At 37.8% G+C, this 24,155-nt stretch overlaps 1 protein-coding gene across 1 annotated transcript; it reads left to right on the top strand.

Annotated features, from left to right (window-relative positions):
- Positions 1-216: 216 nt before the first annotated feature.
- SUCLA2 (succinate-CoA ligase ADP-forming beta subunit) lies at positions 217-20,847 on the top strand. The gene is made up of 11 exons (XM_017815066.1): positions 217-342; positions 1,719-1,902; positions 10,449-10,548; positions 10,746-10,908; positions 13,600-13,728; positions 14,145-14,283; positions 15,684-15,845; positions 15,927-16,069; positions 18,458-18,578; positions 18,858-18,946; positions 20,036-20,847. The coding sequence occupies exons 1-11, from the start codon at positions 256-258 to the stop codon at positions 20,108-20,110; spliced, it is 1,392 nt and encodes a 463-aa protein (XP_017670555.1). The 5' UTR covers positions 217-255; the 3' UTR covers positions 20,111-20,847.
- Positions 20,848-24,155: the final 3,308 nt, after the last annotated feature.

The following is a 24,155-nucleotide window of genomic DNA, read 5'->3' as shown; positions in this document are numbered from 1 at the left end:
CCAGCAGAGGCCGACGCGGTAAAAACGTTGTTGGTGGATTACAACCCTTTTTAGGAACCTTGTCAGAAAAAAAGTAACCTTTATTAAAACCAGAACAGCTGAAAAACAAGTGGGCGAGGAGGACGCCACAGAGCCGCTCCTCCCCTCGCGGCGTCACCGCGGGAGAGGCGCCGCGCCAGGCGCTTCCTGCCCCGCCCCCGCCGGGAGCGGCGCGTGCGCGCTGCCAGGGGCACCTGAGGGCGAAGGGGCTCGGCCATGGCGGCCTCCATGATTTGCAGCCGGGCGTCGGCCGGGCTGAGGGGCAGCGGTCTTCGCGCCGCGCTGGGCTCCGCCGCGGGGAAGGTACAGCCGCCGCTCGGGAGATGGGGCAGGCAGGCAGGCGGGCGGAGCCGGGGCCGAGGCAGAGCCGGGTCGGGACGGCGGTCGCTCCCTGTGTAGCGCCGGCGGGAGGAGCGGCCGTCTCGTCCCACTCGCGCCGCCGTTCTGCCCTGCGGTGCTGGCAGGGCTGGCAGCCCTGTGCTTACCTTCGCCCCCCCGCAGGCGCTGTTCTTGCGTGTGGCAGCTCTTCCCGGCGTGCTTCCATTTCCGTTCCTTTTCAGTGTCCCCTTCCCCTGACTTGCTTTGGAAACCCAGTGTTTCCATCTCCGCCGTCACCTTGCCCGTAGGATAGGTCGGGCTGTGCCAGTTAAATTCTTGCAGCTCGCATCTCCGCCAGCCTCTGCTCTTGGTTCCTGTGAATGCCATTGCGGGGCGCGGGCTTGGTTTTGGCTGCGGCACCCCTGGCAGGCGGTGCAAACGAAAGAGCTCCGCGGGCTGCCGTGTGTGACACAGTGGGTGACACTCGGTGCCACCTTTTCCTCCTGCCACCCCGGGGGAGGGTCGCTGTGAGCGCCCCTCTCGTGTTACGCGCGGCCTCCCGGGGCCGGCGGTCAGTCGGCGACTGTCCCTTGGGTTCTGTGCCAAGGAAAGGGCCTCCTGCTTACAGGAGGAATCCTCTGGAGATTAAATAGGCCTTGCCGGTTCGCTAACTTGGAACGTCGTAGTAAAACTCTTGTGTGGTCTACTTGCAAAACAAAAAAAAAAACCTTAAAAATCCGGTCTGTTAGAAACTTTCTAATACAAGCTGATTTTTGCTTCGGTGCTTGTGCCAATGGTGCATGCTAAAAAAAAAATTTAAAATTAATGGAAAAGTTTGTAGTCTTTTTGCCGTGAATCTTTTGGTGCTGATCTCTGTTCATGGGTTAGCTGAATTCAGTGGGCTTGCTGTTTTGTGTGTGTAAAAAATGAAGGTCTTGTTCCTGTATAGTGAAATACGGAAAAAGCAGCAAACATTTTTCACTTTTGTTGCTACTAATTTACATGTTACAATATGCTTCTGAAATTCCTCAAGGTTCTTTTTCTTACTGGTGTTTTCCTTAAAGTACTTAAATGTTAACTGAACACTCAAGGGTGTTTTAACACTACCAGTCCTTGTCAGTGCTAGCAGCTTCACCAGCTCTTTCCCACTGCCCAATAAAACCTCCAAAACCAAATAGCTGACTAGACATGAATGACTAATGTGGAATGGTAGGATTAAATGTGCAGGTGTTTGCATTAGGACACTGAACTGTACTTGTTTAATATGTAGACTTTTTTTAACCTAAACAAAGAGGGCAGTTTTTCACAACAGTCATGTTCTTTGTTGTTTTTGTTTTCTTTTTTTAATTCTTTTCCTTCAGGCACTCGCTGGAGGTCCAGGAATACTCAACAATCATGGATTTCAGGTGCAACAGCAGCAACAGAGGAGGCTATCGCTCCATGAGTACCTGAGCATGGGACTGTTGAAGGAGGCTGGCATTTCTGTTCCACATGGAGTAGTTGCCAAGACACCAGACGAAGCTTACAAAATAGCAAAAGAAATAGGTATATTATTAAAGAGAACTTTTAAAAAATAGGCATGGGATTGATACAAGGTGTAACTACTTTTTCTCTTTCATGGTAAGGCATTCGTTGGAGTTCTGAATATACCTTCTCTTTAAGAGAACCCTTCCTGTGAAGCAACCTTCCTCTTAAGAAGGAATAGGTCAGGTATAAATTGTATTAGCCTAGACTAATATAATTACCTAACCTTCTTTGAGATGAGTAATAGACTCTGCAAATCCTGGATTTCTTTCTGCTTTCAAGCAAGCTTAAAGGAAATCTTGTGTGAAGAGCTTCAGTGGTGGTGACAAGATGTCATAGAGAGCAGAAGATGCAAAACATACCTACCTTTAGGCTGCAGAAGAAGAGTAAAAACCTATCCTTTGAGAGCGTGCTTTTTTGGCAGAATGCACCTACTTCATATGGGGGGGAGCACTTCGATGGCTTGTAGTTATACACTTATGTCCTGGATTTTTGGTGGAAAAAGTATCCAGTCTCATTTACCTGGTGCTTAAATACCTTATTTAGGCTGAGCTTTAATTTGGACTTGACTCTGCCTATTAATTTGCCACTTTACCTATTATGTGTACTAGTAACATTTTTTTGTTTAATTTGAATGTAATATAGAATCTATTGTGTGAGGCATTAATAGAGGGGGGGGGTTTTTTGGTTAGTTGATTTGCTTGTTTGGGTTATTTTTTAGTTTAAAATTTGGGGTTTTTTTCCCTCAGAAAGGTATAGTAGACTTCTCACATAGTTTTAATGAAGAATGTTGCTTGTTGTATTTTACTCCCCTATGTACATGCCCAACTCTCTTTTCACCTTCAGATAGATATATTTGTAGTGATTCCTGAGGTTGTAGGTTTTGTTAGATTCATTTCAGTTTCATGTGTAGATTTAATTTAAGAAATGAAATCTGAAAAAGAAGATAATTTTTCTTCTAGAGCAAGTTATGCTGCTTTGTAATATAGAAAGGAATTGAAAAGCTGATTTTCCTTCAGATCTGATGTCCCAGAAATTCAAGTATGGTCTGCCTGCTTTCTTTATCTTGTTTCTGTTAGAGTAAATGATACAAAATTATAATCATTTTATTACTATGAAAGGAAGATGCTAAAGTAGTTTTGAGAATGGTATAAAATTCAGATTCTTGCCTTCTGTCAAGAGTGAGCTTGTAACATGATCAGAACTTCACAGATCAGGCATACCCCTTTGCTCTGCTTTAATATTTGCACAGATCTTGCTGGTGGCAAATGAGACAGACCACCTTTGTCTATGACTCTTTAATCAACAGCCCAGAAACTCATAGGTCAGGTTTCCTTTGTTTTGTTCCTTGTTTGGAGTGGGATCCTGTAGCAAAGTAGGTACGTCCAGCTGCTGGTTTATAGCTCTGTGTCATCCATGTGATGTCATAGGTATTCCTCTTATCTGGAGTATGTGACTCTGTGCAATTTCTTGCGGATCAGAAAAATGAAGTTGTGCAGTGTGTGAGTTAGCATCCTTCAGTAAAGGAATTCGGGGCTTCTGGTTGACAGCCAAATACTTCGTTGAAGTTAGTGTGTGTTCAACACTGTGGCTGAGAGGAGGAAAGGAAGACTTCCCAAAAGGGAGAACACACTGAAGGATCTTGAATTTTTGAGGCATTGCTCAAACATAAACTTATTCTGAATGGTGACAGATTATCTTTTGCTCCAGTGTTTTGGTTTTCTTTGTTATTGTTGCCATTTACCCACCAGTTTTCATTTAGTATGTACTTAAAAAAACCCAACAAAATCCAAACCAAACAAACCAAATCTCTATCAGAATGAAAAAAATTCACTTTTTTTGTCCACCTGCTCATTGTTTATTTTTGTTGTGTAAGAGTAGTTACCAGTAGATATGAAATTATTTTTTGTTTCTTTTTGTGTTAAAACTGTTTTTTCTAATGCGTGCCTAGACTGTTACAAAGGTAGTTGGTGATACTCTTTGCTCTGTTTCCCTAGTGCTGAACCACATGCTCCTGATAAATTTACATAGAGCAGATTTCTGACTAAAGGTTGAGTTTGGGATTGGATTTCTTTTGCAAATACTTCACTTAGAAATGGGTAACTTTTTACCCAATGTATGACAAATACAAACTTCCCATTGACAGTGATTATCATCGTTAGCTGTGGCTGTAGCTAAATCAGTGTTACGTGAACATCTCGCTTAAATTTTGAAAAAATGAGCTGAGTTCTGTTCCTGAGTGCTAATAAGAGGCTGCAGCACGTCTTGATAATTGCCTCCAAGCTTATGGTTTGCTCTCAGCCATGTGTGCATTCCAGCTAGCACTGTGAGCAGTTCCGATTTAGAAGCTGATATGTGTTTGTTATCAAGAACATGACTAATGAACCTAAAGACTATTTTTTGAAGAACGTATGCTTTATCAGTGTGATAGCAGATAACAAACAGCAGTGTTATACATTTCAAATAGTGTGTTCTGCTGAGCTAAGACAGCACCTATGAAAGTGTATTTATTGCTGTAACTGAGATTTTGGTGCTTCCTGACACCTTCCTCCGGTAACAGGTGTGTGGAAGGGAAGTGACATATTGTATGCCTGTAGCAAAGCCTGCTTTTCTTTTATTTCTGTTCATGATGATTTGAGAAGTAAGACTTTTTAAGTCATTAATATCTTGAAGAAGCTTTTGTGTTCCAGTAGTTTTGTCGAATTTTCAGATAGTGAATCCCACAGCTTTATGTTAATGGCAGTGTCAAATTTTAGAAAAAGAAAAATGTGTACAGAATAAGGAGGTGTTAAAAACTGAGTGCATAACATTTCACTTTTCTACTTCAAAGTTTTTGAAAGGAGACTGAAAGCAATGGAGTCTGCTGCTTTTGCTATTGCAGTTTAAGAGATCTAGTGCAGCTCCATATCTGTGTGGTTTATAAAGAATGTTCTATTTTTGGTATGCTTTCTACAGAACGACTCAAATAATTGGCTTGGCTGTATTCCTGCTGAAAGTTCCATGATTAATAGATGGTTTTTTTCAGATCTCTTAAGGTCTTTTCAGTGTTATTGAAACCTCTTAAGGTCTTTTAGATATTATTTATTTTTCTGTCTATGGCTTAATTATACAACCTGTATCTGTTTAAAAAAAACCCAACAAAATAGCGATGTGTAAACCTGGGTAAATTTATAAATAGAAATTTTTCTCTCAGGCTTGATTTAGTCAGAAATCAAACTGTAGTACAATGTGTGAAATAATTTTTTTAGGTAAAGTGCTTTTTCTTTATTAGCTCTTCAAAAGAAAGATATTCCAGGCACCGTGGCACAAAAGCTAGAGTGTTTTCTTCCCTAGTGTGTGCCACACCTTCCTTTGTAGTCTGTGGTTAAGTTGTTGGGTTTCTTATATGTTCTATGTCATACTGAAAGCTCGTGTCTAGATTTTGTTCCTGGTATTTTTTTGGTTGTTTTGCCATTATCAGTTTTCCCCATTGGTCAGTTACCTGCTTGACTCTACAGACAACCTAAAAGACATTAGATAGTAGAGTCTGAAACTCCAGAGTGTTTATTCAGATGCTGTAGGACATGGGTGATGATCTAAGGTGGCAAATTTGTGCAGAAATCCCCCAGGTGTTAAAAAAATCGTGCAGTTATGTTTCTACTTACCTGGTCAAAATCTCTAGATAACCAGCAGTAGCAGGCAGTAGTCTAGAAACCAAACATATACCTAAATTCTGGCAAATGTTACCTTTTTGGCATCTGAAACTTACATTTTGCTTTAGCTTTTGCTTTCTTCTGTAGTGCTTTACTCCTTTGAAGTTAAAATACCAAAACATGTTGTTGATGATAATTCACTAATTAAAATAAACTTGTCTAACCAGCAGATTAAGATTTTGACCTCTGTATTTTAATTGCTTGACTTAGACTGTTGCCAAAACCAAACCTGTCTTGTGAGCTGATGACAAACTTGATGCAGGGGAATAATGTCAGGAAGTATTTGAGTAGAAACTATTTTGTAATAGCAAAACATCTGTTTGCTCTCCTGACTGGTATGGTCCTTTCAGTGAAAGTATGAAGATTCCTGGCACATAATTATTTCAATAATCATACATCTGATTTGTCTGCAGTGAGTCTTTGAACACTCAAAAGTTTCAAATGCTGAAACAAATTTGATTTTTAAGTTAGAATTCTAAATAACTGTACTTACTAGCAAAATGCAGACTGTATATCTGAAGAGATTCTCTGCCTCTGTTGACAGAGTTAGGGTCAGCATATTATTTGGATTGATGCTTCTGTTTTTAGTTACAAACCTGTCTTTTTGCTTCCTAATGCCAGTAAATAAACTATATTGTTTAAACTTAGAGCTGTTATTGTATCTGTACGATAAAAAACGTAGTTTGTGTTATAACTGGAGAGTTACTTTTCTGGTACAAGAACTTTGAAATACTAGCTGAGGCAAAAGTTATGTGTCTCTGTCTCTCTCCCAGGATAAGTTTGCAGTTGAATGGTAGTTGAGAACTTGGTTGACACTTGTGTTACTAACCTGTCACTGCCTTCTATTGTTGTCTCTCTTGTCAGAGTAGATTAGGCTTGCATAGCTATCATGAAGGTGTCTGTAATATGTGGAATGCAGTACTGCTGCTACAGTTAGTGTTGGGCAGAGAAGTGCCTATTAATGGGATTTGACAAAAGTCACAATGGAAACTTGTAAAGCAGAATGTTTTCGTACAGTTTGTCCTGAACACATTAGTGCTAAGTCAGCGTTCTGTTGATTTCAGACACCTGTCCTCATTGGTATCTACTCTTAATTTTCTAAACATTTCCTGATTTTTTTTTCAGGCTGTGCTACTTACATGTGTGTTTAGTGCTGACTGCCATTAACATGGAAACATGATGCTTAACAAATGCTTGTTCTGAGATTTGTGCCTTGGCCTGTAGCTTGCTTACTTGGGACATTGTCTGTACTGATGTTCTAGGGCCCTGTGTTAAGGCCTTATGGTTTGTTACTGCTGCTGAAAGCTGAAGTCCTGCTCACTGAAGTGTCCCTGTGCATGCTCATGGCACCCAGCGCATAAGTCTGCAAAAGTCCTGTCTGCTGTATGAGCTTTTACCTTCAGGGAATGGCTTTTCTCAAGGCATGATCACACAAATGCTTATGCTGGCACAAGAAAAGACGAGTGAAAAGCTGAAGACAGAAGGCAGTATAGGACTTCTGTGGGATTGTGTTTGCTGACATAAACTGTCCTGGCTTTGTATGTGGGTACCTGCTCTAGGGCAGAAACTGCTATGTTTTATTGAAACAAAAGCCTAGCAGTATTTCAAAGCCATACAAGCAAAACACAAGGGCACAGCTGTTGATACTGAGTAGAAAATGATAGTAGCTGCTGGTTTCCAATTTTTTTCCTTGCATTACCATGTATCAGCAGTTCTCTGTGTCAGACTGTGACAGTGCTGCAGCTCTAACACTGCACATGGGGTGTATGAGCAAACATTTCTGTCCTCTAGTTTTAGGATAATTTTATATAGGAGCTGTGGGAAAAAATGTTTATTGAACAATAAACTTCCTGCATGATGGCTTAAGTTATGGTTTCCTTGGGACATATTATCTTAAATTTTGTTTCAGGTACATTTGTGCAGCTTAATTGCTTGTAAACATAGCTGGTTAAATAAACCTTGAAGTATTATGTGTTTATGCAATTAAGCAGTTTGCTTGGAGTGCTGTAGGAAAACAATTTACAAATCATTAATATCCTGCTCATTTAATGACACAGTTGTTGCATAAGGGATAATCCAATGATGTTACGGCCAAATTGATTGTGAAAAGTTAAAGGTTGTTTTTCTCACACTTTTTTTCAGATGTTGACAAAGTTTAATAATGCATAATAATGACATTTTAAAGAAACATCTTACAGAATCAGAGCAGTGATGCATTTAGCCCAATACTCTACCTAAGGACAAAAGAACATAGTATTTAAGGCAGTTGTTAGCCTGCCTATTTTTGCTGTCCATTTCCCCTCATTTCCCTTCAGCATTCATATTTGTTGTCTTAGAAATATCAGAGGGAACATCTCTACCCAGTTCCTTTTGGCTCTTCTGTTCTTCTTTCCCGTCTCCTGGCAGGCTTCATTATCTTTTGTGTAAAGAAGGGTCTTTTTCTCTTGCACCATTTTAAAATTGACTTCCCTTGGTAGGTGGCTTTTGTTTTTGGCTGGTGTAGAGCAGCAACTGGAATGAATGATGTACATGTAGTTCACAGAATCACAGAATATGCCAAGTTGGAAGGGACCCACAAGGATTATTGAGTCCAGCTCCTAGCCCTGCAGAGAACCATCCCCAAGAGTCACACCACAGTTGTGTGTTCTTGTTCTATCCTGCACAGGTATGGCTGAAGACTGTAGTTGTATTCTTGCTTTCTTCTCCTTTGATAGATTTAAAGTGCTAGGCTCCTTTAGTTTCTTCTTTTGAGGGTATCTCTTAATTTCAGTGATCATCCTAGTAGCCAGAAAAAACTTCTATGCCCAGCGCTAAGTGTGATATTCCAGCTGAGATCTTGCCAGAGCATTAGTTGGGATCTAGTTTTCACTTGTTCAGATTCTGGTCTTTATTGCTAGGAGGAATGACCACCACAAAGAGGTGCCTGTGGGTGAACTTTTGGCTTTCCTGAAAACTTCTCTGTAGTAGCAGCTTTTTAGCTTCTGGACTTGTGTAGGAAATGAAAAGTAGAGCGCAGAAATAGGACCCTCTCTTCTGAACTTATTAGTGGACTGTAAGTTAAATCTTTTAGTCTTGATTGATAAATATATTGCTTCTGAAACATTGTCAGATCTTCCATGGAAACCTCAAAATAGTAAAATAACGCTGTGAATATATTAGATCTTAAATATTTGAGGCACTTCAGATCCTTGTGGAGGAGCCCTGGTAGGTCCTCTGTGAGCAAGGGAACAAATGTGAGGTGGTGGGTTTTGTTAATCTCTTCACAGATAAAAAAGTGTTTTCCTCTCTTTTATACTAACACTGAAAAGTCGTGCTCCTTCTACGTAAAAGGTAAATTGTTTTCAGATGGATGGAACTTTAATCTCGCATGTTGGAGTACATGGCTTCATTTATCCATGAAGCTGCTACTTACAGTCTTATTTATACATGACACTTAGTGTTTCCTAAAGCAGGCTTGGTACTTAGAGTAGTTGCGTAAAATTAAGTCTTGTGTGCCTTCTATCAAGTATGTTATCTTACTCGATTGCCAATGCTTGGTAGCTATAAAAAAAATAGTTATCTTCAGGAACTGAATTAAATGTTAGAATCATAGACTGTAATAAGTTGACATATACTTGTGTGTTCATAACCTTCATGCTTCTTGCGGAAAAAAAAGGGCTTTAAATCAGTTGTGAATTCAGAGATCTGTTGATAGGTAGGCAGTCAAGAAGTAAAATCAACCAGTAGCTAGTTGGGAGTAGTAACTTGGGTATTCCCTTTGTTTATAGCCTCCGTAGCTCGTGATATTATGCAAGTTTAATTTTACCTGCCCAAGCAGGATGCAAGTCAAAATAGAAATCAACACAACTTCTTTGTCTGCCATGATCTTCCTCAGTATGTGTAGTGGCTAGTTTTGCCTGAGTACTGTAATTATTCTTAAGCTTTTCCATGGTTCCCTTTTCACATCCAAGAGAACAGCAAGTTCTTTCTTTGCTCAGAAAGACCAGAGTGGCTCAACTAATGGTGGCATGAGAAGAGATGGGATGTGCTGAACAAATGTGAATGGGCCAGCTCTTAACATCTTGCTGTCTAGTTGCTCTCTGTACTCTAAGTGAACTTGAATAGTAACTCAGGACTTAGTTTTTCTTCCTTTATCACCTTAAATGACTTTATGAACTCTTTTTTTTGCCTTTAATCTTTCAGAATATCCCAGTTCCATTTTAATTATATTCTCATACTTTACTTTTTAAACCCAAATGCACAGTCTCCCCTACCTGGAAGAATATTTTGTATGGGATTTTTAAACAGTTAAAGCCAACTAAAGGGCTTACTCTGCCTGTTCTTGGAAAAACAATGGATTTGTTTAGGCCTCTGCATTCTGCAAAGCACTCAAACTCATCAGTGCTCTGCTGAAAGCTGTAGACCTGCAATCTGACTTGAATAAGTGCTATAGTTACACATCATTGCCGGGAAGATAGTGGTTACAGATACAGGGTATTTGTACTTGATTGAGGAAAATCTTGGATTACAGTGTGTCAGGTATTCAGTTTCATCTTGTTAATAGTCTGAGATGCTAACAATTTCTTACTAGGTGCTTAATCACTTGTGATTCAAACACATGAAGATGTATCAGAACAGTCAAAGTACCAACACTTTTGAATACTAATTCACCAAGGTTTGTTCACAGAGCAGCCTAAAGCTGCAATGTGTGGATTATTTGAGACTTCTTGAATAATCTGTGTGAGCTACAATACAGTCTTCAGTTTACATGGTTGTATTTTGAATGGTGGGAGTGGAGAAGGCGGGATAAAATTAAAGCAGCCTTTATTATTCTACTTGGGGCAATTTGTTTTAGTAGTTCCAGATGACAAATTTTTGGGTTTTCTTTTGTTCTAGGTACAAAGGATCTTGTGGTAAAAGCACAGGTTTTAGCTGGTGGTAGAGGAAAAGGAACATTTGAAGGTGGCCTCAAAGGAGGAGTGAAAATAGTTTTTTCGTAAGTTGTTTTTAAATTATCCAACCAAGCAGAAAAACTTAACAGTTTCACATTATGAATTGAACCTATTGCTTTCTTTAAAACAAATATTTTAATTCTTAACCTTAAAATAACAAAAATTAGTTAAGATTTTTTTTAATGCTACTTCTGTTTTTTCAGCAGTTTCTGTGTCACATTCTGAGCTTCTTTTATTCTAGTCCAGAAGAAGCGAAAGATATCTCCTCCAAAATGATTGGAAAGAAGTTGTTTACCAAGCAGACAGGAGAAAAGGGCAGGATATGCAATCAAGTATTTATCTGTGAGCGGAGATATCCCAGGAGAGAATACTATTTTGCAATAACAATGGAAAGGTCTTTTCAAGTGAGTAATATGAGAAATAGAAGTAAGCTAGTTAACTTGTTTTAACTGAATTTTTAAAAAATCAACAAAACTGTTTATTGTACTGTTTATTCATTTGCTTGCTTTTGAAAATCAAAACTGCATATGAGCTAAATTGTTTTCTAATATCTCTGACTATATGATTGCCTTGGTTTTTAAGTGCTTTAAAGAAGTTTAAATGCTACAATTTAAATTTACTGGATAATAAATAAGCATTGGTAGTCCCAGCTGAAGTTCCGAGTCACATGGCTGAAGAGGAGATGGGTGGAACGAGTGGGTTATTTTCATTTTGGTTTTAGTTTGCACTTACTACTGGATGCCCATATTAGCTATATTTTTCAAGTAAGTTCTATATGTGTGCATGTACATGTACACATGTTTAAGACTGTCAGGAACAAGATAAGTAAAAGTGTTGTGGAAGAGCAAATGGTCCTGTATAAATCAAACATCCTTTTTCTCTAATGTGGGAAGGTTCTAGATGTGTATGGGTGTGTCCCTCGATTTTGAGTGTGCTGCTAGCTTTCTTATGCCAGTGCTCTTCAGGAATTGATAAGAAGATTTGGGCCTAGAGGTCTGTCTTCAGAGCTTTCAGGAAAATGAATACCACAGTCTTTTCTGCTTGTATGAACTCTTTGTGGGGGTATGTGGTTTTTTAGGCTACAATTCAAACTGCGTTACTGAAATGAGTCAGTGTTTTCTGACAGACAAGTGTTCTGTTGTGGAGCATAGAGCATGAATTGGTAAATAATTTTAATGAAGCTGGGGTAAAACAGGCCTTGGAACTTTATTTTCTGAAGCTCAACAAAAACTGGGTTTTTGTTCAGATGCATCTATTCAGATGCTTAAGTGTTTGCAGAGGCACTGATTTTGGTAATTGGAGTATTTCTGGTGTGAGTATGAAATAATATTCTGTGGAGGAATTAGAAAGCTAGTTGTATTCTAATTTATTTTTTTTGTAACAGTATTAGGAATTAAATATTGTATTTGCTTCTTTCTCTTCCTCTGTAGTGTTCTTTTTGATAGGAAAATATCCATTGTGTTCGATTGCAGTACAATTATGTGACCTAGACACCTACATTCTGATATTTGCTGTAATGGAGCGGGGAAGATCGAAATGTTGCTGTACGAACCCCAGATTTGCCACAGGGTGGCGCTAAAATGCTGTAAATGAACAGATTCAGAATCTTAAAATCGTGTAAGCAATAAGCAAGGATCCTTGTGGAAATAAAATTTCCTGTAACCGATTTAAGGAAATTAGATAAAGAAGGGAAACATGTTTTCCTGACTTGTTCTTGCTCTTGTATAAAAAAATAAATCTTATTTGTGTATTTTGAGTGTACTGTGTGGGCTATTGCCTTGTGATAGGGATGTGCTTTGTTTTTACTGCTGACTTTATAAGTTATGTTTTTAGATGTGCTTGTAGTTGCTGTAACATGCATAGGATGCTCATGATGAGGAAATGCCTTTCAAAAGAAGGAAGTGTGAGGATTGAATAGTGCACAATGTTTATTCCTGATGTTGCAAACTTCTTCCTTTAAGGGGGGGGAAAAAGACTAAAATAGTCAGCTGAAACTGGAACTTGGTGACGTGGATATTATTTACCAACAGGGGTTTATGCTTTAGGCAAAAATGTTCACTTTGGTTGTTATTTTATGATGTGTTTGTGTTGAACCTTGTTACTAGATGCAGGATAATTTGCCAGCTATATGTTTCCATTTGGAAGGATGGTAATGGGAGGAAAGTGGTGTGGTTATTAAGCATGTTCTCTGAACTAGAGTCACATTTTCTATAATTAATTGTCAACAGTTATAAAGCTGTTTAGTGTTTAAGACCTCTGCTGATAAGTACACGTATGCTTTAGTATACCCCTGGTCATAATCCATGCATGGGTGCTGATAAGGGAAGGAAGGTAGGCTGAGGTGCTAAAGTGAGTATGTTTTAACTGTGAACCGGAGGAGAGATTTTTAGGTTTGACGATACCAAGTCCTTGATGCTTTTGTTGAGATTTAGACAGCTTAAAAAAACCCCAAACAACAAAACTCCTGCAAATGCTATCAATTCTGGTTTCTTAGGTTCTTTTATTATGGAATAATTCAGTGCTGTTTTGTCAGAACTCCATGACTTAACTTTCAGTGATGGCTATAGCTGCTGAACGGGTATGGTTTGCAGTAATTTATCACTAGGTTTTGCACGCTTACATTTGTCCTTGAAGTTGGAGAATGGCAGAATGAATAAATGAGTGCCTGGTGTTTGATCAGTGTTTGTATAGGGGTTAGTGGAGAACATGGAGATGAGAAAGCTGTTCTTTTTCTAGTGACAACCTAAAAGATAAAATTCATATGATTACTAAGTTCAATCTTTCTATCAAAATTTAAAACTAGTATGTCTGTGTTAATTGCTCTGTTGCTACAGTGGACACAAAGGACAGTTTTCCTTTTTAAAAGAAATTAGACCCAACATACACCTTAAAACTTGGAAAGTATTATTAAAAGGTTTTATATAGAAGTATTGAGTAGATAATAACACTCTCCTCAGAGCATACAAGTAAAATGCTCAAATAAAAAAAAATTTCTAACAAGGTTTTATTGCTGTGAGGTATCATATGGGAAGAGCAGAGTTTCAATTCTGTGATATAAAATTACTTATACTTTTTTTTTCCCCTCTCTGTTCTAGGGTCCTGTGCTGATAGGCAGTTCTCAGGGTGGTGTTAATATTGAAGATGTTGCTGCAGAGAATCCTGATGCGATAATTAAGGAACCCATTGATATAGTAGAAGGCATAAAAAAGGAGCAAGCTGTTAGGGTAAATGTTAATGTGGGAAAGTACACATTATCAAGGATGGGAGGGTTGCTTCTAAATTTTGTAAAGTGTGTATGCATTCAACCTACTGAGTTGTCATAAACCGTTTTTTGAAACAGATTTGAACTAGATATTTGAGTATTTTCAGGTTATAGTGTAAATCCAACTACTTGGCAGTGCTTTATCTAGCTTTTATATGGGTTTGTAAAGGCATGTGATAAATTTTTACTAGCTATGTTTTAGGATAAGTGCAGTGTTTTGTATTGAAAACAATCTTTTCGAACCTAAGAGTTACTCTTCTGTTTCCCCCAGGTAGACAGGACAGGTTCTACATCTGTAAATTCAATTGACACTGAAATAATAGCTAAACTGAGACACCTCTAACATGAATTAACTGGTAACCAATCTTTTACTTTCAGCTTGCCCAGAAAATGGGATTTCCTCCTAATCTGGTGGATGAAGCAGCTGAAAATATGATCAAATTATATAATCTTTTTCTGAAATATGATGCTACCATGATAGAAATAAATCCTATGGTGGAAGACGCATCGGGAGTTGGTAATGTTTCTTACTCATATTCTTCATGTACCACCTTGATGTTTTTGTAAATCTTGCCTGCTTTGCACTGCTAAAACTTTAGCTGTATACAGCAAGAGGATTTAGTGTTAACATGGTATGGTGAAAAACAAATTTAATAAAGCATATAAATTTGCCTAATCTAAACATAGTAGATATCTGCTCTAAATTGCTAAGTAGGATCCTAAGTTTAAGTAGCTTCCTTTTTTAATTTTTCAAGGTTTGTTTTTTTTTTTTAAAGAATGCATCTTCCACTCTTGAGTGACTACCCAGGATAAGGCATTCATGGAAGTTAGGTCTTTTCAAAATTCATGAATTGAAACTTGACCCATCTCATGTATCCAAATTGGTACTGTAAAGGTAACCAGAATAGTAGCATCTTCTAGAAATCTCCTGCCTTTACTATTCAGGTATCAGAATGACTGAATGATTGAGTTTGATGTATTGAAAGACATTATTGATGTATTAAATAATATCCTGATGTTTATCATGGTTTTAGCATATGCAATTGCAGAATAGTTGTTCAATCACAGCCAATTCCCCTCTCAGTAAAAAATAAATCTGTAGAGAATTTGTACTTGAACTCGGGTTGTTACTTTTTTTTTCCTTTTTTTTGGTTGTTTGTTTGTTTTTGTTTGTTTGTTTGTGTTTTTGTTTGTTTGGTTTGGTTTTTTGTGGTAGTGTCCTGGTTTTTTTTTCTTCCTTTTAAATAATACTGCTTAAATTAATGGTATGGAGCAGTCTCTCCCATCTGTATCTTGTACCTTGTCATTTTTATATTATTTGTAGTGAGGGATAGAAGTCAAGGGATACATTTGTACAGACAGAAACTTAGTTCTGAGGTAAAGAATACTCTAGGTTTTCCACGTCACCTGCTATATCTATGTAAAACCTAGTTTTGTGTTTTCTCCCAACACCTTTTCTTTCAACTCAGACATTTTTTTCATTGTGTTTCTGTGTGCTTACATGCATGCACCCACACTATATATATTTAATCTAAAAGCAAAAAGTAAGAGGGATTAAAAAACCCTCAAACCAGAGATCTTCTGTAATGATTAATTATATGCTAATTAGTGAAGCATAATTTGCCCAGATTTATGAAACAGCTTGTTGTAAGCTTTTTTGTTTTTAGAGTGTCTCAAGAAATAGCTGTTCTCCTTTTTGTGCAGTTAAAGGTATTTAACTGACTGCGTGGGTAAACTGGAGAGAATCTTGTGTTTAGTTGCAGTGCTAAGTGTGTCTTTTCCGCAAAACTTTGTGCTTGGACTGTATGACCTAGCTGCCTAGTTTGGCTTAACATACTTTAACACATTCATGTACCAGTTGAACTGTTATTCTGATATTAAATGATGGTTAGTTGTGGGGTTTTTTTTTGCTTTCAGTGATGTGCATGGATGCAAAGATAAACTTTGACAGTAATTCAGCCTATCGTCAGAAGAAGATCTTTGATATGCAGGATTGGACACAGGAAGACCAAAGAGACAAGGATGCTGCAAAAGCAGATCTCAATTATATAGGATTGGATGGAAACATAGGCTGCTTAGGTATGTTCTATTTAATGAATGTTAAATGACCTAATGGATTTATAAACTGAAGTCCTAAATGTTATCTTTATTCTCATGTAGTCAATGGTGCTGGTTTAGCTATGGCCACAATGGATATAATTAAACTTCACGGCGGAACTCCAGCAAACTTCCTTGATGTTGGTGGTGGTGCTACAGTGCAGCAAGTGACAGAAGCCTTTAAGCTTATTACCTCTGATAAAAAGGTGAGGGAAGAGTTGGCGTATCAAGGTCTTACACAGTGGTAAACAGGCATTGGAAGACAATGCTTAGTGCATGCTCTCCAGAAAACATGTTTTTATAAGAATAGAATTAGAAAGGGAAAAAGATGGATATGTTAGTTGAATCTTTGTGCAGATGAAGGAGGCATGAAAACCTATTGCATTTTTTCCCTTTTTAAAAAATAGGTTCTTTGGCTGTGTACTGAGTAGACAGTTTTGTGTTTTCTGGTTGAAGTTAGAGTTGTATTTGAATCTTTCCAGAAATCTTGGAGTTGGAAACTCCCACAGCCCACTGTTCAAAAGAAAGCAGTGTTTGGATGGGTTTTCACTTTTTTTTTCTCTTGGATCCATTTTGCAGCTGGATCTGCTTCGTGCATAGAGCTGTAGAGATGAAAGTTTGCTGTGCTGTGCACAAACAAGTTTCTAAAGTATTGGTTATGTGTAATGTAAGATAAAATAACTTTGTAATGGGCTTGGAAGGGCATTAATGTTTCATCCTATTAAAAGTTCATCAAAAGTGTTTGCATGTTATTAAAATAATAAATCGATTGAAACTAGAGGAAGAGCTGTACTATCCCAGAAAAATAACGTGAGGACTGGATTGATGGTCTGCATAAGAGGTGCTTATCTCAGCGGGAACTTAGCAGTTTGGGACTTTTTAAAAAGAAAGAAAAATATTAAAAAAGGGGTAACAGAAAAAGATGGGAGTGACTTGCAGAACCTGGTAATGATATGCTACTTTTGTACCAGAATGTTGGGCACCACTTGCTCATCTTTGGAAGGGACCAGAAACAAATAGTGAGTGATTTAACAGAGGAGCTTAGTCTCTGCCTCATTGGAAAGTCTTTTATTACCAAATGCAGAGTCTGACACACTCTACAAGAGTGTTTAGAATCATTGAACCATTTAGATTGGAAAAGACCTTGAAAATTGAGTCCAACCAGAAGTCTGACACTACCCAGTTCTGCACTAAACCATGTCCCTAAGCACCATGTCCACAAGTCCTTTAAATAACTTCAGGGTTGGGGGCTCAACCACTTCCCTGGGTAGCTCATGCCAATGCTTAACAACACTTGAGGGAAAGAAATTTTTCCCAATATCCAATCTAAAACTCCCCTGGTGCAACTTGAAGCCATTTCCTCTTGTTTTACTGGTTGTTATTTGGGAGGAAAGACCAACCCCTACCTCACTACAGCCTTCTTTCAAGTAGTTGTAGAGAGCCATAAGGTCCCCCTGAACCTCCTTTTCTCTTGTCTAAACAACCCCAGCTCCCTCAGCCACTCCTCATACGACTTGTTCTTTCTTCACATTCTCGCAGTGAATTGAGGGAACAGTGAGGGACTCAGGCACAGAACATCTAAATTGCAGAGAGAAAAGAAGAAAACAAGGAAGAATCCGGGGGTTGGTGATTTGGGACCAGTTTTTGCAATGCCAGTTTTCTGCTGATGTATGGATAGAGGGTGTCCAAACAGACTTAATGCAACTTTTCTTTTCTGCCTTCTTTCAGCTGCTCACTCTTTTATCAAAAAACTATGACTATAACTGGTATTGCTGGTGCTGAAAGTCAAAGCAGTGCAGCCTGCTGGTGTCATGGACTGCACTCTGGCTGGCACTCAGGGTTCAGTTCAGGGCTGGTTTGGAACAGCCTTCTGGGATGTCAGTCTCAGTTGCTTCTGCCCATCAGTAGCAGGAGCAATAACGATGTAACAAGATGAACTAGTCTAATTGCAAGATAATGAGAACCAAGTTTCTGTATATTAACCAGTTGCACAGGAATGTTTTGTCTTGTTAAGTTTATTCTGTCCTCCAAGGCTGTTTATCCATTTTGGCTTCTGCTTTATTTCATTTTTCACCATTGACTGTGATCTTTTTACCCTTCTTTTCCACTGCTTGAGTAGGAAAAAGATTATCCCTTAGCTGCCAGCTTAGCCCTCCTGAATAAAATTTATTTCAGATAGCTTAACTCTATCAAAAAGCATGCTAGCTTTTTTGTGAACTGTATAAACACTGTCTTGTGTAAGAATTTTTTAAATTTTCTGTGTTCTTTAGCACAGCTTCTTCAGTATGTGGAGGTACTGGTGTGGGAGGTACCTCTGCTGGAGTACTGTTAGAAGCGGAAAGATAAGAAGTTGACAGATTTGATTTCCTGAAGCAACTATTCTGCTCTATGTTATGCTGTATGTTTTGCTGTACTTTATAGAAGTGTACTTTTGTTGCCAGTGTTCTCTAGAACAGAAATGTTCCGTGTCTTTTGCAGAGTCCCTTAATACATTTAAAGAGCTTGAATTTTTCTTAGGCTGAAAGGCTGAGTTCTGCTTTTATCTGATGTGCCTTTGGCCATTTTTAACAGGAATATTGTCATTGATTCTGTAGGTACTGGCTATTCTGGTAAATATTTTCGGTGGCATTATGCGATGTGATGTTATAGCACAAGGCATTGTTATGGCAGTAAAGGATTTGGAGCTAAAAATCCCTATTGTGGTACGGTTGCAAGGTGAGTGTGCTTCATATGTATTTGAATATATTTCTGTCCATATTGACAATTGTTATTGAGCTTGTATATTGTGTAGCAAGTTGCCTATAAGTTGAAGTCTATGGAAAAATAAGGCAAACCCTGAGTTCAGATGGTAAGGGTTGGCAAGTTAATAAAAAGAGATTTCCTGCTTTGAAACTACTAAAGGTGTCTTCTAAATTTATTCACTAACTTTTGGAAGAGGCTCCCTAGTAGTAGTACTCTCCTGTTCAATGAGTGGCATTTTATCTGTTTCTTAAGGTACACGAGTTGATGATGCCAAAGCTTTAATAACAGCTAGCGGCCTCAAAATCCTCGCGTGTGACGACTTGGATGAAGCTGCAAAAATGGTAAGATAGCTGGTTATGAATATTCTTTTCAGAACATAGCATCTGTTGCAGAGTATTGAAAAGTTGAAACTCCATTCAATCAACTTAAGGTAGCTTAAGATGATAAATCACAGTGCCACTTATTATTATCAGAGCCTGAAGCAAGTGTTTAACAACTTGGTAAGTGCATAGTTTGTCAGGGAAACAACTATGCAGGCAGAAGCTATTAAACCCCACAAACGAAAAGCAGACCAGTGATCAGGTCAGTTGCTCCCCTTGGTATGGGAATGGCTAAGAGCTTAGCTTTATTAATTCTGAGAAAATATGTAAATTGAGGTGGATGAAAAAATGCAATGTAGCACTTCCTTTGATACACCACTGTATTTCAGTGTGCATGATTAAAACTGTAGTTGATCATCTTGTTGCCTCATAAGATAATTAGAAAGTCAGACATGCAGACACATTGTTTGTGATTTTTTTTTTTTGGGTGTATTTACCTTGCTTTGTTTTTGCAAATCACACTAGGAATGTGTAGCAACAGTAAAGATGAAAATTTTTGATCTGCAGAAAGTTAGAAGGCATCTGATGGATTTTATATCATGGGGAAACACATTTCTTTCTTTTTTTCTGCAGAACTACTTACTCAGTTATAACAATTCATTCTAAGCAGGAAGTAATTCAGAGAGATTTAGAGTTGTTATGCAAGAGAAGATGAGACTCCATAAGGTATCAAAATAAGATCCAGAAATGCTTGCAATAAGAACTCAGAGAAGAAATAGTTCAAGATATATAGACTCTCTTGTGAGCAGATACCCAACGGCTCCCAGGATAGTAGGGTGGCACATAAAATTTAAAACTTTTAGCATGTTATCAAGATATTTGGTTGTAAATGAGAAACAAACATTATTAACTCAGATTTTTTCTAGAAGACCTGACTATCTTTCATTTAAAAGTGGTTAAGAAGTACTGAACTAGGTAATAATCCTACACCCACCTCCCCCTTTAAGATCTTACTGATGATTCTCTGGCATTACTGTGTTTAAAAAGATTGATCCAGCTCAGTCAAGTTAGGATTGTTTTGAAATTAAGTCATTATTTTCTGTTTTTCAGGTGGTGAAGCTGTCTGAAATAGTAACCTTAGCAAAGCAAGCTCAGGTGGATGTTAAATTTCAGTTGCCAATTTGATCTGAGAAATGTCATGCCAGTGTCTAACATGTTCTCTGAAATACTGTGTTCTGTGGGATATTTTTAATTTTTCTTTTTGTGGAGGTATGGATTGACAGGCGCACAAACTTAAGTATCTGGTCTTTAATGTTAACATTCAGAATGGTCAGAATTCTTGTAAAAGCGTGTATTGCTGATACTTAGTCTCTCTTCATTGTTATTCTCAAGCCTCCAGCTTTTGCTGCAGAATGTCACTTGCAATATACTTCTGCATTGTCCAAAGTAAAGCTTCTGGTTGAAAAATAATTATTCTGAATAAATTTTGAAGTTACTTTACTTGTAAATTTGTATTAGACTTGGCTAAAAGTAAATATGACTGGATTATCTAGTTGTCCATGTGGAGAAATGTATTGAAACGGTATTTTATGTTGGAGACAGTTGTACTTAGCAGTACAATGGACATGAGCAAATCAATCATTATTTATGAACAGATGCATTTGAACTTGATCAGAAATATTTTTAGAAGTCCTTCACTGAAGTAACTGGTAACTCTTCTGGACAACGTGTTAAATCACTACAAAATATACTGTAGCACTTAGATTTTCACAATTTCCAGTCTTCGCAAAAAAGCATTGTGTAGTTTTATATATGAACAAGCATTTACCAAACTTCAAGGAGACAGGATACATAGATAATTAAAATGTCTCTTGTACATTGCTAATAAAATTGTACATTAATAAAATATCTCCCAAAACTTTTACTGACTTTTTTCTTTATTTGTTACCATTTTGAAAAATTGCATATACTTATGGATTAAACCATAATTTAAGATAGCAAACTAAAAGCTTTTTAGGAGTACAGTTACAGTGGCATATATGTTAATTTTTTTCCTCCTTGAAATGCACTGTGTGATTAAAACCATGTGAACTTCTGTTGAAAAGCTTGGACAGATATCATGCATATAACGTTCTACTAAAGAGTCTGTAACTGATCTCTGCACAGATAAATATGCAGGAAAGTGTTGCTTTTTGGGGAAATATTACTTCTGACAAATCTAATATTAAACATTAATTTTTGTCACCTTACTTACACCACCAATGCTGTTGATTTTGTCATTACATTGAACTTGGAACTTGGATGATGATCTGTTTACTCAGTACTCATTTTTTGTTTGTGTTTTGTACTGCTTTTGTTTAAAATGTTAGTTTCTTGGCTAATGATAGTGTAGTTTTATCTGGAAATAATGAACCCTTTCTATGGTGAGATTTCAGAATGGGAAATCATATAGTCATGAACTAAGGGCTTGGAAGGATTGTATAAAATGTAGGGAAACTCACAGGCATATCAGGAAACATGAATAAAACATTTTTGAGGTAGGTGGGGAAATATATGAAGAAAATTTATACTAGGATAGTGTATTTCAGTAATTTTTTGGCAGGACTAAAAAAAATCAGCGGAAATTGAATTCCCTCTGAATTTAAACTGGGTTATTTTTGATCCTAGTTGGTCTTTTACAACTGAGTACTGTATGCTGTTGACCCATCATGCTAAATTGGGCTTCTGAGTATGCTAAGAATTGCTTCTCTTCAATGGCCTTGAATTGATTTGTGGACATAACTAGTTTGAATACATTTGTTAAGCACTGAATAATTTAGAGGAGATAATTAATTTTTAGTATGTGGGTTTACTTCTAGCTTTATTTTCATTTACTTTTAAATCCGTGCGAACTGATAATATTCCAGGTAAGGAACATTCATAAGAAGGTAATTTTTTTTTTAAAAAAATCATACCTAAACACACAAGCCAAAAGTGACTTGATGTTGTGAAAAAAATGGCAAATGAAAATGGTCTTTTTGTACAAACCTGGTGTGGAGTGTGGGCAAAAATAGATCTGGCTGTCGATCCAGAATTGCTTACACCTTTTTTAAACTGTTAAATGTAGTTGAGTTGGGGAGAGGGAGCCAAGTCCATCTTTGAGAGGAATGTAAAATACTGACATTCTCACTAAAGTCTTTACACATAACAGACATGACAGAAAACAGCGTTTTGCCATTCGGGGAATTCTGAAGCCCACAGTATTCCTTGAACAACAGATGAAGAATAGGTGTGGCATAGGAAGGCAGCTGCATACAATTTGCTGACCAGAGTGTTCAGAAAGTAACAAATCACTCTCATGGCTAAAAGAATCTGTAGAGTGGAAAATAGTAGTGTTACTTCAGCAATGCTTTTGGCTTTGTAATCCAAGTATTTCCTAACAGGAAAAGAATGGAAAATTTCCCTTTGGAATTGGCTGGGTGTAAGGTGTTGAATATGATATCACAGACAGGATGGGAGACATGGGAGGAGTGTGAACAGTAATATGAAGGACTGTGACCAGGATGGTGTATATAGATGTGAGTCATGCCCCTTTCCAAAGACAGGGGTCTGGAAATATTATTTCTTGTTATTTCACTTGATGAAGAAACAGAACTAGCGATTGAGTGATTTATGTTAAGTATCTTAAAGTAAATAGGCACATGGAGATTGCTTTAATTAACAAGGTACAAGAGTGCTATGGAACCTTTTAATTATGTGTATGTTTTAATAATTCTTCAAAGTGTTTTGCCTAAATCAAAGGATGTTGCAACCAAGGAATATAAATCCATTTGGTTGATAATTTAAAGGCCCAAAGCTCATGTAAGAACTATCTAAATCTATTTAAAGCCTTGTAGACAACCTCGTTACCCATACTGTATTGTAATATTAATAATCAAAATATGTGTAAGAATGGAGTCTTGCTGAAATTAGTCTGTACAGCCAAAAGCAAAATTTCTAACAAAGTAAACAAAACATGAAAAATGCATAAACAACCTCTGTGCAGGACAACCTCTTACAGATGAGAGCTTCAAAGGAGCAGGATTTTTAATGACAGGAATTTGTGTTGGATGACTTACTGCCTTTTGATGCATTTGTTATTAAAGCAGGGTTTTGGAACTGTTTTTAGCATACCATAAAAGCAAATGCTTCTTTTTTAGAGTAGTGTAAATAACTGCTTCCAGTCTTGAAATTCAGATATTTGCTGGTCTCGTTTTCCTTATCAACCTCAAGTGTTAGACTCAGGACACCTTGTGGCCAGCGTGCTTGAGGACAGCTCTGGTGAAAGTTAAGGGTGAAAATTGTTCCGTAAATATTCAAAAATATTAAGTATCATATTTTATGTGTTATCTGCTCCACCAATTTCTGTTTAATATATTAAACCACTTTCTACTGAGATACTTCGGTGAAATAGCTGACCTTCATGGAAAACCAGACTATAGGATTCTACCTAGTATTAATATAGATACTGTTGGGGGATGTAATCAAATTTGGTTAAAACACTTTTTATGCTAGCATTCCTATGTTGAACAGTTTGAAAGAAGTAAAAAATGAAACTCTAAAGGAGTCAGGAATAAAGCTGTGTTTCAAATTACTTATGGGTCTAGTGCATTTAATGTGAGGAAGGCCTGTATAGTAACACCTTGAAGAACTCCCTGCAGCAAGGAGAAAAACTCCAGTTTCGTGAAAGGGAAACTGCTAAACTTCTTACCTTATGCAGATGAAAGTAGTCCCAGATTTAATGGAGGCTTAATTGCAAGCTAAGAGTGTACTGTTGTAAAACAAACATTTAAATTTGAATATCAAGCTGTTACCAACAAAAGAGAAAGTTGATGTAGGATGTGCATGAGGCAACAGGTCACCTGTGAACTGTGGGGGGGCTGTAGGCAGAAGGTAGTGAATTGCTGCTATTTTGTAGCGGGGAACCTGTGCCTCAGTGTACCAAGGCTTGCTTCTAAATGATTATGCCAGTCTGCCTGATGAACCTCTTAATCACTGCAGGTGCGTCTTTAATATCTGCTATATCCCAGTCACAGGAGGCTTCAGTATAAGAAAACTTCTGTACTGGATGGTGTCTCCAGAAAGATGTGTCATAAGGTTTTCTTCTCATGAGGTCAGATAGGGAGGAGAAAAAAGTGCAGCTCAATCTCCCTAGTGAACGGAGAGTGGGAAAGTAGGAGGCATCAACTTTCTGTTCTTCCCAAAAAGTTGC

The sequence above is a fragment of the Lepidothrix coronata genome, unplaced genomic scaffold (genome assembly GCF_001604755.1).
Source record: "Lepidothrix coronata isolate B3197 unplaced genomic scaffold, Lepidothrix_coronata-1.0 Scaffold48, whole genome shotgun sequence".
In the NCBI taxonomy this organism is placed as follows: Eukaryota; Metazoa; Chordata; class Aves; order Passeriformes; family Pipridae; genus Lepidothrix; species Lepidothrix coronata.
This window is presented reverse-complemented; position numbering and strand designations above follow the sequence as displayed.